The 15,689-nt window shown below is 43.0% G+C and overlaps 1 protein-coding gene across 1 annotated transcript; it reads left to right on the top strand.

The window, feature by feature from the left end:
* Positions 1-1,942: 1,942 nt before the first annotated feature.
* LOC308285260 (NLR family CARD domain-containing protein 3-like) lies at positions 1,943-15,049 on the top strand (the record flags this gene model as incomplete). Its single annotated transcript, XM_080725978.1, has 2 exons — positions 1,943-1,967; positions 13,269-15,049. The coding sequence occupies 2 exons, from the start codon at positions 1,943-1,945 to the stop codon at positions 15,047-15,049; spliced, it is 1,806 nt and encodes a 601-aa protein (XP_080582104.1).
* Between the last annotated feature and the right edge of the window lie 640 nt (positions 15,050-15,689).

The raw sequence follows: 15,689 nt of genomic DNA on the forward strand, positions 1-15,689 counted from the left end.
TATTGTGCTGCTCCCTGCATTTTTCCTGGAGGTGACGTGTTACAAAGATCATATCGACCGTCCCTCTTTCCTTTCTGAAACCGCATTGTGACTCTGGTGTGACCCGTTCGGCTATTGTTGCTGTGAGTCTGCGGAGCATGACCTTAGCAAGGACCTTTCCAGCAATGGCCAACAAGGAGATACCCCTACTGTTGGAGCAGATGGATTTGTCTCCTTTGTTTTTGTAGATGGTCACGATGTTAGCATCTTTCCACTGTTGGGGGACACACTCTCGCCTCCACACTTCCAAGATGTAGAGGTGCAGTGTCCTCATACAGAGGTAGCCTCCTTCCTTGAGGATTTCAGCTGGGATGTTATCGGGTACAGGGGTTTTATTGTTTTTGAGGGTTTTGATTGCATGCAGAGTTTCTTTGAAGGTTGGTGGGAGGTCCAGATCTAACAAGGTAGGCTATTCAGGGAACTCCTCGAGGACTGTTGGGTCCACTGGGGTAGGCTGGTTGAGCAGGGTGTTAAAGTGCTCAGCCCACCGCTCCACTATCAGGGCCTGGTCCTTGATAAGAGATGTTCCATCAGCAGATCTGACAGGAACCAGGGAGTGACTTCTGGGGCCATAGACGGTCTTAACTGCGTCATAGAAATTGTGCATATCATTCCTATCTGCATGGGTCTGGATTTCGTTGGCTTTTGAGATCCACCACTCATTCTGCAGGTTCCGCAAGGTTGCTTGGGCCTCAGAGCGGAGGTCTTGCCATTTCTTCCACACACACACACACACACACACACACACACACACACACACACACACACGCACACACCCACCCTAAATTTCGTCCTGACCTGTTGCGGGTCGGGCTGACGGGCTGCCGCGGGCTCAGGCTAAATGTTTAAGCTCTACCTTTCAAACTACAAACTACTACTAGTCACCATGATCTGGTACCACCCAAATTTAGAGCAAATATGGGATAATTCTCATTCTACTACTCTATAAAAAAAAAAATACAAATAAAAAAAGTAAAGGTGGAATGGCCTGACATCATCCATCACTGTCTTCATTCAAAACTGTCCTGACCACAAGGGAAGATGAATGTAATTAATTTACCCTTCTATTTTATACATAGTATTTAACAGTTTAAATCTACCTATGGAGGTGGATTCTAGTTTTCAATGGGAATGGAGTGGTTTCGTGTCATTTACGAGTTGCGAAAATACTCTACATTCTCCATGAAAATTAAAAAGGCAAAACAGGGGAAAAAAACCTGTGGGAAAAAAAAAATTTTCAGGAAATGTTCAGGAAAAGAGCAGTGAAAACTGAAGAGTTTAAATCTGTATGTTGATGAATTGAACTCAAAATGGACCACAATGGAAACTCCAGGACTGTTTTGTGTTATCTTATACTGTACCTCGTGTTGTTTACATTTCTGACTAATAAAGTATTCAATCAATCAATCAATCAATCAATCAATCAATCAATACACTTCAAAACCCTATTCATTTAACTGTCTGAGAATCTTGACAAAATGAAAAGCACAACATTTCACATGCCTATCTTTTCAACTGAGGTCCAACCTTGACCTTTTCCAGAGTTGCTCTTTGAATTCAGCAGCATTTTAGTGTTCTTGTCCTGGGAGGTGGTTCTGTTTTCATGAAGTCTTGCTTGACTTTCAGCCACATTGTAACAAATTACTGGAAATATATATGGAACAAACTGACAATACACTTGAGTATCATGTTTTTCCTATTACTTCAACATGGAGTTTTACTCTCTTGTAAAATGGGATTTAACAATACAGAATCTTTAACACACAGACTCTTTCATTCACATGATAATTGTATGAATATTGTTCTGATTCCAGAAGTGTTGACCACAGAGCAGAGTCTCCAACACCCAGCTGTGTGTCTATGAAGAGTGATCGATCTAAAGGACATCCTCCGGACTTCAGTAATGAACCTGGACCTCCAGACACAAGGTAAGATCACCTACGTATATCTGATGTTCAACTGGAAAGTGTTTGGTTACAGATAGAGGTGTTAGAAAATACCAAAACACCTCAGTATCACAATATCATCTTTATCGATATTCAAAAACACTATTACACCAAGAGTAGTGTTATGATGGTGGAGGTTACCAGGACTGTTGTTATGTGCAGAGTTTCAAAGTTCCAACCTCCTTTCCACTCTCATTTGGAGTCATAACCAGTAGTTTAGAATACAATGTACCTGTCAATGGTTGCTACACAACCAGTAGTTTAGAATACAATGTACCTATGAAAGGTTTCTACACAGCCAATCTGTGGAGAGGCCCATATGGAGTGCAACAAACATGGTAGAAAGTCACTGTTTGTTGCAGAAATCCTCACTACATTAGGTACAGGTATTGGTTCTGCCCATAGGAGGCGCCCCAAATGTAAAAAGTAGAACCTTATGTTGTAGAAACACCTACACCATCCCCAGGACTGTTGGTTGCAACCAGAGCAGATATAAACAACCTTGGGTAGGCCACCTAGCCTGGTGGAGATATGTACTCTACAGAGCACCCCTTATAGTTGTGTGTTTAGTAGCCTACTATTTATTTAACTGTTTCTATGTGTGTCTTATTGATGTTTCTTTCTGTTTTTATTGTTTCAATGTCAAGGACCCAAAACAGAAGCATGTTATTCTTATTGTTATTGTTCTATTATGGGGCATAATGAATAAAGATTATTTAACTATAAACACCTAACGTCCTAACCCAGGGGCGTCACAAGGGGAGGGGGGAGGGGGACTGAGTTACTAGGGCCCAAGGAGGAGGGGCCTTAATTGTTTTATAGTTTAGCCATTGAAAAATAGCAGATATACAAGCTCACAGCACTGCAAGCTTGTGGATCTGCTATTTTTGAAAAGTCGTGAAAATGTGTGCAGATCTTTGAATATAAATAGGCTTATGTATTTTTTAAGCGAACATTTGTAACACAAATTTTGTTTCTGGGGGGTCCCTGGTGCTAAATATTTTGAGATGGGGGCCCGTGGCCAAATACATATCATTTTAGGGGTCCTTGACATGAAAAGGTTTGAGCACCACTGACATAGAAACATAGGTTTTTCAAATTTTCAAGATTTTTCTAAAATAGCAGATGTACAAGCTCGCAACGCAGCTCTCGATGCCGCGCTGTGAGGTTGTATATCTGCTATTTTTCAATAGTTAAAGCACAAAATAATGTTTAATAATGCGTTCCCAGTCTAAATGGGTTAAACCCCCTCCCCCTATGAAGAACATTGCATGGGGGGCCCGCTGTGAATCCTTGTACCCAGGGCCCAGAATTTGGTGCCACACTCCTGCCTAACCCGATGATAATTGTGGAAACTTTTATGATTCCAGAAGTGTTGACCACAGAGCAGAGTCTCCAACACCCAGCTGTGTGTCTATGAAGAGTGACCGCTCCAAAGGACATCCTCCAGACTTCAGTGAACCTGGACCTCCACACACAAAGTAAGATCACTGATCTCTGTGAATTTCAACTGGAAAGACACAAACAATGACTTGTATCTGCTCACAGATGTAGACAGTAATCTTTGATTCAGTGATTCAGCTGTGGTTGGTGCCCTCCACACTAGGCGCGGTTGCCGTTGGGACTGCCGCTAGGATCAGCGGCAGCCGCACCGCGGTGAGACACAAACACACTCGCTCAGTGAGTAAACGCTGCACGGTATTTCACAAAGACGAACACAATCCATCTCTCACCGCCCGTGTACGCATGCACAAACGAGCACGCTCGCGGTGGATTTCACCGCCTCATTGAAAATGAATTGCTAGGAGGAGGTGACCGCGCCTAGTGTGGAGGGCACCGTTGTCTTCCACACACCTAAAGAAGTCAAGCCATCAGAATGATCAAAGTTACTCTGCTGCTCATCTACTGTAGGTTATAACATGTTAACCTATTGTAGCTCATAACATACTGTAGGTTATAACATGTTAACCTATTGTAGCTCATAACATACTGTAGGTTATAACATGTTAACCTCTTGTAGCTCATAACATACTGTAGGTTATAACATGTTAACCTATTGTAGCTCATAACATACTGTAGGTTATAACATGTTAACCTCTTGTAGCTCATAACATACTGTAGGTCAGGGATCCTCAAATACAAATCTTGAAGGTCCACAAATATTTTTTTGAAACCGGTCTGGGTCCGGGGGAAAAAAATAATAATAAACATATATATCCGCTTATTTTTATGTCGGTCAATCTTATATAGTAGGCAAAGATACAAAAAAGTACCAACAAGGGGTTGACACTATGGTCTCAGAGGCACTTGCCCGTCTGGCAAGTACAGGTCATGTTCTACTTGCCCTCAGGTCATGGCCACTTGCCCTCATAATCTTACATTAGGGATACCTTTCTTACATTATTTTACATTTGCTAATGTTAGTTTTTTTAGTAGTTTGTTGATGCAGTAATGGTCTTTTTCCCATTTCTTTCAACAACACATTGAAAGGAGAACAGTAGTAAATCAATGTGGAGCAGAGATATTCTGCACTAGTGTTAGTTTCTCTGGTTTCTTTTAACAAACTGGGATAATCTTCGAATATTTTATGCTTGTGTCGCAACGTGAATATCGATCTGAAAACAAGTTGTTGCGCGTCGGTGACGATTGACGGAACGGCTCGTGGCTCACTCCAGTACTGTACCACCGAGTACTGCGTGCAGCTCGCCATGCAAAAAGAGAGGCGGCCGTCACGGGCCGTGGTGCGTCGCGACAAACTCTCCTGAGAGAAGATTACAGTCCTGCAAACGTATTCACGTTGATGTTGATGAGCGTGAATGAAAACCCACTGATTTATAACTAGTTGCACTGTTGCAGGCTGCTAGCTGCTAGCTGCCTACTCTGAAAGCTCCCACGCACGGTCTGTGGTGGTAACAGCCTGACAGCGCGTCGTTGTCATAGAGATGACAGCCCATAATACTATGTATCCCGGCATCAGCCAATCAGCGTGTCGTTGTCTCTCTCTCACACACACACACACACATGCACACACACACACACACACACACACACACACACACACACACACACACTCAGAGCGCATGCAATGAAGTGAAGGAGAAGTGGAAACGAAACGCCGATATGTTCCGTTTTCTTTTTTTTTTTTTTTCCTAATTCGTCCTGGGTCCGGTTGGCGGTGCCTCGCGGTCCGGACATGGACCGCGGTCCGCCTATTGAGGACCCCTGCTGTAGGTTATAACATGTTAACCTATTGTAGCTCATAACATACTGTAGGTTATAACATGTTAACCTATTGTAGCTCATAACATACTGTAGGTCATAACATGTTAACCTATTGTAGCTCATAACATATTGTAGGTTATAACATGTTAACCTATTGTAGCTCATAACATACTGTAGGTTATAACATGTTAACCTATTGTAGCTCATAACATATTGTAGGTTATAACATGTTAACCTATTGTAGCTCATAACATACTGTAGGTTATAACATGTTAACTTATTGTAGCTCATAACATACTGTAGGTTACCATGGTTACCAGGACTCTGTGGGAGTCTGAAGTCAGAGCAAGAGATTCCTTGAAATGAACCTCAACCATCTTTAGTATAGGGAGGAGCTGAAGAAAGTTTAGAGAGAGTTTACATACACACCTCTAACCTGGGGCGGCGTAGCTCAGAGGTAGAGAAACCGTTATTAGAGCACGAAAGGTTCCCGAAGGGTTCCCAGTTCGAATCCGGGCTCCCCATAAGTTAATGTAGAAGGGTCCTTGAGTAAACTCTGAACCCCTAGTTGCTCCTGATGAGCAGGTTGGTGCCTAGCATGGTTTCCTCTGACATCGCTGTATGAATGTGTGTGTGAATGGGTGAATGTAATGCATGTAATGCACAATCTATGTAAAGTGCCTTGGATAAAAGCGCTATATAAATGCATCATTTACCTCTAGTATAAAGAGGAGCTCTAGTTTACATACACACCTCTAGTATAGCTGTGAGCTTGTAGATGAAATAAAGTTAAATAAAGTTAAAACAGTGAGCTACAGTGAGCTTGACCTCTGGAGAGAAAAGACATCTCTGAATAAATAAATACAGTTACTGCTGTGACCACAGTAAATACTACTTAATAATAATGAATATAAAAATAATCTTTATTGTCCCCGAAGGGAAATGTGTCTGTTAAAACAAACAAACATCACACAGACACATCAGGTCCCCACTATCCACAGAAAACCATCCAGGCAGTTTGTTGAGTGCAGCGATGGCTGAGGAGACAAAACTCCTGCTAAACCAACCTTGTTCCTCTTCAGGGTTCTGATCTTCACCCTGATGAGGTGGAAGTAGTGATACAGAGGATGATCAGTGTTATTGATATAGTTATTGATACAGAGGATGATCAGTGTTATTGATATAGTTATTGATACAGAGGATGATCAGTGTTATTGATATAGTTATTGATACAGAGGATGATCAGTGTTATTGATATAGTTATTGATACAGAGGATGATCAGTGTTATTAGTTATTATGAGAGCTAAGTGTGTGATGGCCTTATTGATCATGTCCAAAAACACAAAAGGTCAAGAATTGGGCAGAATTTCAACCATAAAGAAATGAAAAGAACAAACGGGATTTAAATGTCAGGAGATTATAGGATGTTGATACTTTGTTGGAACGTACAGTTACAGACCAATAAACACAAATATAAATGTCTAAACCAGTCAAACTCAATAATGCACAATAATATCTTGAAGGAATTAATAATAATTCCAAGACAGAGTGGACCCTATTATTGTATATTTATACCAACACCAAACGGTACAGAAACAATCATTGAAGAATGATAATGATAATGAATTTATTAAACTAGAAGCTGGGCCGCCCTTCGGGCGTCTAGTCGGCGACCTGGCCAACTCGGGAACGATGTAAATAGGGAATGAATGCCCCGCCCTTTAATGCAAACCCCATTATACCTGTTGTCATAGGACCCGTCTTGACCATCTGTTTGCCTGTGTCCATTTATGCCCATATATGGAGATATCTGTATCTGTCTGTCTGTCGGCGTCCATTTTATGTCCATATATGGAGATCACTGCAGATATAATCCTGGGTCCATTTTATGCCCATATATGGCCATATATGGAGATATCTGTCTATTTGCATCCATTTTATGCCCATATATGGAGATCTCTGTATCTGTCTGTCTGTGTCCCTTTATGCCTGTATATGGAGATCTTTGTGATTCTGCGTCCATTTTATGCCCATATATGCCATACATGGAGATATCTTTTTATCTGCGTCCATTTTATGCCCATATATGAGATCTCTGTCGCTTTTTGTTTGTTTCTTCTTTAAGCATATGGAGATATCTGTTTATATGCGTCCATTTTATGCCCATATATGAGATCTCTGTCGCTTTTTGTTTGTTTCTTCTTTAAGCCTGCTTAAATCTGCATCATTCAAGTCATCCTCCCAGTCCCACGCTTTGTTGCTTGTCTTATGTTTGTCTTGTCTCTTTTATTTTCTTTATCTTTCTTGGAGCGGACCCCATTAATGCAAACCCCAATATACCTGTTGTCATAGGACACGTTTTGACCATCTATCTGTTTGCCTTTGTCCCCACCCTTTAATGCAAACCCCAATATACCTGTTGTCATAGGACCCGTTTTGACCATCTGTTTGCCTTTGTCCCCTTATGCCCATATATGGAGATCTCTGCACACACAGTACCGGTTGCGGAAAACTCTGATGTCAGACATCAGCTCCGCATACGGGCATTCATTTTATGCCCATATCTGGAGAACGCGCGTGCCGGTGGGAAGAAGGGTTCTCGAGATACGCGGATTACATACATACATACACATTCACAGAGATTTTTTGTTGACTCATGTGGAGTACGTGATGTCAGAGCCTTTTATGAAGTGATGTCACAATGAGTCAGCGCTTGCGCGGGTTTCCTCCGAAACACCTGATGTCAACAATCAGCTCCGCATATGGTGATTCCGAACGTTTCGCGCCGGCGTACGTGATGTCAGAGCCTTTTATGAAGTGATGTCACAATGAGTCAGCGCTTGCGCCGATTTCCTCCGGAACAGCCTGATGTCAACAATCAGCTCTGCATAAGGAGATTCCGAACGTTTTGCGGCGGTTTCAGAAAACCGTGCGTCGGGTCGGGTCGAGGCTCGGCACTGCACTCCGCGCCGCGTCGGGGAACGCGCGTGCCGAATCTGAAGCCGGTGGGACGAACGGTTCTCGAGATACGCGGGTTACATACACGCAGAGATACATACACGCAGAGATTTGTCGCATTTATAGATAGATGATAATGAATTTATTTATATATCATATTTCCAGACAGTCACAAGGTGCTTTACAGAGCAGGGTAAAATAACAACATGATATGCATTTATTGACATTAATCTACAACAAATGATCAGTGAATAAAAGAACACAGACAGAAGGCACAACATTTAAAACAGACACATGCAGATACTGTATAAAAAATCGCACCCGTGCGAAGTGAGCGGTGCAAAGGCGATTTTCATTATGCATGATCCTTAATAGCGTAACGAAAAAAGAAATATAGATTTTCATATATGTATGATCATTAATACTGTAATGGGGGATGCTGTAAAACAGCATGCGCAAATCTTCATTGCAACCAGTCATGTTTATATGTTACGTCAGACCAGAACCCCTGGTCAGTATATAAAATGTGAAGATTTAGGTTATATTATTCCACTTACAAGACAGAGGCATATTATAGAAGAAGTGCAACTGAAGAGAGGGTTATAAAGCAATTAGGAGACAGAGGGAAAACAGACAGGAGGTCAGACAAACAACTGTGCCTGTTTAGCGTTCAGACAAACAGCCTGGCCATTACACACAACAAACTGATGAGAATAAGCTTTACCGAGAATATGGAACCCAGATGCAGGAAAACTCCTAAATGCCTCATACAAACTGTCTTAAATCCTGGTTGGTGTCGGATCTCTGCCTGTTTAAGGTTCAGACAAACAGCCTGGCCATAATCTGCAAATGTAATGTAGTGTGGCCGCTGTCTTGAATGAGTGTGTATGCATAGAGCCAAATAAAGCTTCTTGAGGGTTATGTAAGCAATTTACCCCGAGTGAGAGGACATTATGCTCTCATAATGTCCGCAGTGCGGGTGTTATCGGACGAGGCGCAGCCGAGTCCGATAACACCCGCACTCAGGACATTATGAGAGCATAATGTCCGACCCCGAGTGGTAAATAGCTTTTCTACCACTTTTTCCCGTATACATGAAAGAAAACACATAGTTGTAACTTGCAAGGATCTTAAGTTACAATCATTATTGCCTATAAAACTTCCGCGAGACAGCAGATAGTTCCACAAACAACATCTTCTACTCACCAACAGATGGCGCCAACTCCATAGTAATCCATGCGTCTAGCTTACAGCTAAGCTAACGTCAGTTAAAAGCACCGTTCCGGCCGTAAATAGAGGCTGTTCGCTTCCAGAAAGGCATAGGTTCAGAGAAAAGGGGCTTTAAAGTTGGCGGATTGCATTGGATCCAAATAAATCGGCGACGATAGTACGCACGTTAGTAAACATAGGACCGCTGCGACCTTCATTTGTTGGTTGGGGGAAAGTCCCCGGATGTACACTGAGGCGCATTGATCTCGGACACACAACTTTGCGGCAGTTGTCCTCTCATAACCTCCGGAATTTAGCCAATCAGAATCCAGTATTTGAACACGTGACTCGAAAAAGTGGTAGAAAAAGCAATTAGAAGACAGAGGGAAAACAGACAGGAGGGCAACCCAGCACTTCTTGGCATTGTCCGTCAGTCAAAGTTAGAGAGAAAAGTCTGACCAACCCAATATCCTGGACCTTTCCTAAACCTTAAACTGGAAGATTGAACAACACACAGGATTCGAAACAGTAATCATAGCCTGCAAGGGTAATGTAGCGTGGTTGCTGTTTCGAATCCTGTGTGGTGTTCAATCTGTTAGTTTAAGGTTTAGGAGAGGTCCAGGATATGAAACAACCTGGCCATTACGCCTGGACCTTTCATGAACTTTAAACCAGTCTCAAGTGCAAGTGTAATGGCCAAGACAGATCTAAATGAACATGAACAACACAGCATTTGATTGGTCTGATCTGTTTGGCTAACACATGTCGTCATGAGTAGAACGGTTTCTGATTGGTCGATTCTAATGTTTTGTTACTCAACTAGCCAATCGATGAAGAATGAAAGAATCGTCCCGTGCTAATATGTTTGCCAGACCCATAAAATGGGTAGGCCTACATAAGCAAATGTCTGTCCGGGTTTTCTATATAAAGGGTATATATGATGATGACATGATGATGACATGCCTACAAAAGGCATGATGTCATAAATGATGATGACAGACAGGGGGTCTGGCACAACCAGGTTGACCTGGTCTAGTTTAACTAAATTAACCGAAAGTGAAATATAGGAGCGGTTTGCACCGCTCAAAAACTAGAATTTAAGAAAAGATTTGAACATAAAGGTGGGTTTTTAAAAGGGATTTAAAAGATGACACTGAATGTGCAGGTCTGAGGTGGACAGGTAGGGCGTTCCACAGCCAGGGGTGTCACAAGGGGGGGAAAGTGGGACTGAGTTACCAGGGCCCAAGGTGGAGGGGCCTTCATTATGTTATACTTTAGTCATTGAAAAATCAAACCTCGGTTCGAAGTGAAGCGGTGCATTTTCTTCTATGTGTTCTAGAGCTATGAAATCTGTGTTCTAGATCTATACATTCTGTGTTCTAGATCTATACTTTCTATGTGCTTCAGTTCTATGTTTTTATGAATTCTGAATGAATGAATGAATGAATGTTTTATCTGGAGGGCCAAATTGTCATGTGAAGCTTGACCAATCCTGGGTCGCACAAAGCCACTCCTTGGAAGCGGCTTTCACCGCCTCATAGCGCGGCTGACGAGTGTTGCGCTGTGAGCTTGTAGATCTATTATTTTTGAAAAAGTTGTGGAAATGTGTGCAAATCTTTGAATATATCTATTTTTTAAGGGAACATTTGTAACTCAAATTTTGTTTCTGGGGGGTCCCTGGAACTAAATTATTTGGGGGTCCGTGGCCAAATACATATCATTTTGGGGCTCCTTCACATTAAAAGGTTTGAGCACTACTGACATAGAAACATATTTTTTTCTAAAAAAAAAACTACTTAGAAGGATTTGAAACATTCAAAGACTTGCACACATTTTCAAGATTTTTCAAAAATTGCAGGTCTACAAGCTTGTGAGCTTGTATATCTGCTATGTTTCAATTGTTAAATTGTTAAAGCACAAAATAATGCTTAATAATGCATTCCAACAAGTCTAAATGTGTTAAACCCCCTCCCGCTATGAAGAACATTCATGGAGGACCCCGCAGTGAATCCTTGTACCCAGGGCCCAGCTGTCCACAGCTTGGGGGCCGGACTGTGAAAGCCCTGCACCCTTTATGACAAGCTGAGCTGTGGGAATCTCCAGGAGGCCCTTATCTGATGATCTGAGGCTGAACACAGGCTTGTAGGGTTCTAGCATGATGATCTGATGCTGAACACATGCCTGTATGGTTCTAGCATGATGATCTGATGCTGAACACAGGCTTGTAGGGTTCTAGCATGATGATCTGATGCTGAACACAGGCTTGTAGGGTTCTAGCATGATGATCTGATGCTGAGCACAGGCTTGTAGGGTTCTAGCATGATGATCTGATGCTGAACACAGGCTTGTAGGGTTCTAGCATGATGATCTGATGCTGAGCACAGGCTTGTAGGGTTCTAGCATGATGATCTGATGCTGAACACAGGCTTGTAGGGTTCTAGCATGATGATCTGAGGCTGAACACATGCTGTAGGGTTCTAGCATGATGATCTGATACTGAACACAGGCTTGTAGGGTTCTAGCATGATGATCTGAACACAGGCTTGTAGGGTTCACAGCTTTAAAAGTCATGAGTAACATCTTAAAATCAATGCTGGCACTGACAGGTAGCCTAACTAACAGTGGAGAGCAGCTAAGATGGGGGAATCTAGTCCTAATAAAGTGTCTTCATCTCCACAGAGAGAGGAAGAGGACTGAGCAGACGTCCAGATGTTCAGGAGAGACGTTCACAACCACACCTGGACTGAAGACATCCACTCAGACCAGCAGTGGACAAAGTAAGACTGGACACAATTTACAATATTGAAATAGCAAATAAATAAATAAATAAATAAACATTGTCAAATAGGGTACATCAACTCTGGACTAAAACAATTCAGATAGATACCTTTATTATCTCACAAGGGAAAATCAGTCGCCCAATTCAACAATATTATTTTATACATTGGTTATTTTACCCCTAATGTATGATAGCTCAGCACAAAAAGAAAGGAAACTTGAATTTGTCCATTATATCTCCCCTTTAATAATACCAATTCGTATTGAGTTTTATATTATTTTTATCGTTGATTCGACACCTTTACAACGAGGTACAGCTTGGAAGCATCGGGCATTCGAGGCATGAGCTACATAGCCAAACGTGTGTGGGTAGCGCCAACCCAAAATTTGCCAACATTTGGTCCATTATATCTCGCCTTTAATTATGCCAAATGGTATTGTGTTTGATATCATTGTTATCGTTGATTTGTCACCTTTACAACGAGGTACAGCTTGTAAGGATCTGGCATTCGTGGAATGAGCAACACAGCCAAACGTGTGGGTAGCGCCCCTCCAAAAATGGTCAAAATGGCCTGGAAGGCCGCAATACTGTTCTTTTGGTGTTCATCTTTGTTGCTTGGTGCATTGAATGATTGCACTCTCCCACAGTAATAAGGACAAGAAAAACAACACATGTTGGCAATTTTTACACTTTGTTAATTTTAAGCTCAGTGTCAGGGAAGCCCGAAACGAGAGTAAATGCCAGCAGAACAGTATTGCAAGCCATTTGGGCGAAAAGGTCGGCACTACCCACACACGTTTGGCTGTGTAGCTCATGCATTGAATGCCTGATGCTTACAAGCTGCACCTCGTTGTAAAGGTGACGAACCAACAATAAAAACGATATAAAACACAATTAAAAGGGAGATATAAGGGACCGAAGTCAAGTTTCCTTTCTTTTTGTGCTGAGTGTATTTAACACATTAATAATGTGTGTACACATCTGTAAGAATGTAAAGAAATAAATTAAGCTGAATGTTTAAAATGTCTTCATTGTCTTCTCATAGCAGGTGGCAGTGTGCAGGAGGATTTAAAGGTTTATAAGATCACTTTGAACAGTCTGGATCGTGTGACAGACGTCACTGAAGTGCCCTCCCTCAGCAGCATCTTCACAGCGCTCTACATCACAGTGGGAGAGAGTGAAGGGGTTAATAACCAACATGAGGTCTACCAGCTTGAGACACTCTCCAAGAAGAACACCCTCCATGACCAACCAATCAACTGCCGTGACATCTTTAAGCCCCTCCTCCTGGGCAGAGAGACACCAATCAGAAGAGTTCTGACCAAGGGAGTCGCTGGCATTGGAAAAACCTTCTCTGTGCGTAAGGTCGCTCTGGACTGGGCAAAGGGTTTGGAAAATCAAGATGTCATTCTCCTGGTTCCCTTCTCATTCCGGGAGCTGAACTTGGTCAGAGATGAGCAGCACAGTCTTCTCTCACTGATCCATGTTTTCCATCCAACGTTGAAGAAGGTCACAGAAGAGCAGCTTGCTGTCTGGAAGGTTGGCTTCATCTTTGATGGTCTGGATGAAAGCAGGTTGTCCTTCAACTTCAACAATGACATTATCTCTGATGTCACAGTGACATCATCAGTGGACAGGCTGTTGACAAACCTCATCGAGGGGAATCTGCTCCCATTGGCTCTCATCTGGATAACCACCAGACCTGCAGCAGCCTATCAGATCCCTCCTACATATGTTGACCTGGTGACAGAAGTACGAGGGTTCACAGACCCCCAGAAGGAGGAGTACTTCAGGAAGAGATTCAGTGATGAGGAGCTGGCCAGCAGAATCATCTCACACATGAAGACGTCAAAGAGCCTCCACATCATGTGTCACATCCCAGTCTTCTGTTGGATCAGCGCTACCGTTCTGGAGGACATGGTGAAGACAGACGAGACAGGACAGCTGCCCACGACCCTGACTGCCATGTGCTGCCACTTCCTGTTGGTCCAGACAAAGAGGAAGGAGCTGAAGTATGATGAGCCTCATCAGGGGAAAAAAAGAGAAAAAAGAGAGAGAGAGAATCAACAGCAGATCGTGGAGACTGACAGGGAAGTTCTTCTGAAGCTGGGCAGGCTGGCGTTTGAACATCTGGAGAAAGGCAGCATCATGTTCTACCAAGAAGACCTGGAAGAGTGTGGTCTGGATGTGAAAGACGCCTCACTGTACTCAGGAGTGTGCACAGAGATCTTCAAAAGAGAGGGCGTGCTCTTCCAGAGAGCAGTCTACTGCTTTGTTCATCTGATCATCCAGGAGTTTCTGGCTGCAGTTTACCTGTTCCACTGTTTCACACAGAAGAACATGAGGAAGAACATGAAGGTACTGAAGACATTCCTGGGGGGACGTGACAGATGGGGACGTGATTACAACAGTGACTCCTTAGAGAACTTCCTGGACTCAGCCAACCGTAAAGCCATAGAGAGTAAGAATGGTCACCTGGACCTGTTTCTCCGCTTCCTTCATGGTCTCTCACTGCCGTCCAACCAGAGTCTGTTAAAAGGCCTACTGGGTCAGACAACAGAGAGTCCAGAGAGCATCCAGAAAGCCATCAACAACCTGAAGAAGATGAATGATTCCGGTGCCTCTCCTGACAGATGTATCAACATCTTCCACTGTTTGATGGAGATGAACGACCACTCAGTGCATCAGGAGATCCAACAGTACCTGAAGTCAGGGGACAGATCAAAGACAGAACTGTCTCAAACCCAGTGTTCAGCTCTGGCCCACATGTTGCAGACGTCAGAGGATGTTCTGGAGGAGTTGGACCTGGACAAATACAACACATCAGAGGTGGGGCGACGGAGACTGATACCAGCTGTGAGGAACAGCAGAAAGGCTCGGTTAGTAGTCATGTGAATAGAAAACTTAGTAGAACAGAATCAATGTACCTTCACACCACTACACTATAACTAGACATGATGGTTCATTTTGGTCACATATCTGACCCAGACACAACACAAAGTACTCAAACATAATATAAAAGATCTATCAATTCACAGAACCATAACAAGAGGCAATACTAGTTATCAATATAACACACACACACACACACACACACACACACACACACACACACACACACACACACACACCTGCAGTCTAAGCACAAAGAACTCAATTCTGTGCTCCTCCAGTCTGCAACGGCTGTTGTTGATTGACAGTCACCCTCCCTGTCATTTCCCACAGCCACACCTACACGCAGAGCAGCGCTGCTTTCATTGGTTTAACGAGCTCACGCACACAGGATTTGAATAAAGTGGGTTGAGATGAACTTCATTAAAATTAGATCTGTCCTTGTCAGTCCGTCTGATGCCAGACATCAGCGTGAACTTTGCCGTATCGCACTAGACGGACTGTCACGCAAGCCTCCATTGGAAATGAATGGGATGTGTGTGATTGGTGTGAACAGCGCTTTACTGATAACTACAACACACACACGCACACATGCACGCGCGCGCACACACGCACGCGCGCGCGCGCACACACACACACACAC

The sequence above is a fragment of the Nannobrachium achirus genome, assembly GCF_963921795.1.
Source record: "Nannobrachium achirus genome assembly, chromosome: 5".
NCBI classification, from domain to species: Eukaryota; Metazoa; Chordata; class Actinopteri; order Myctophiformes; family Myctophidae; genus Nannobrachium; species Nannobrachium achirus.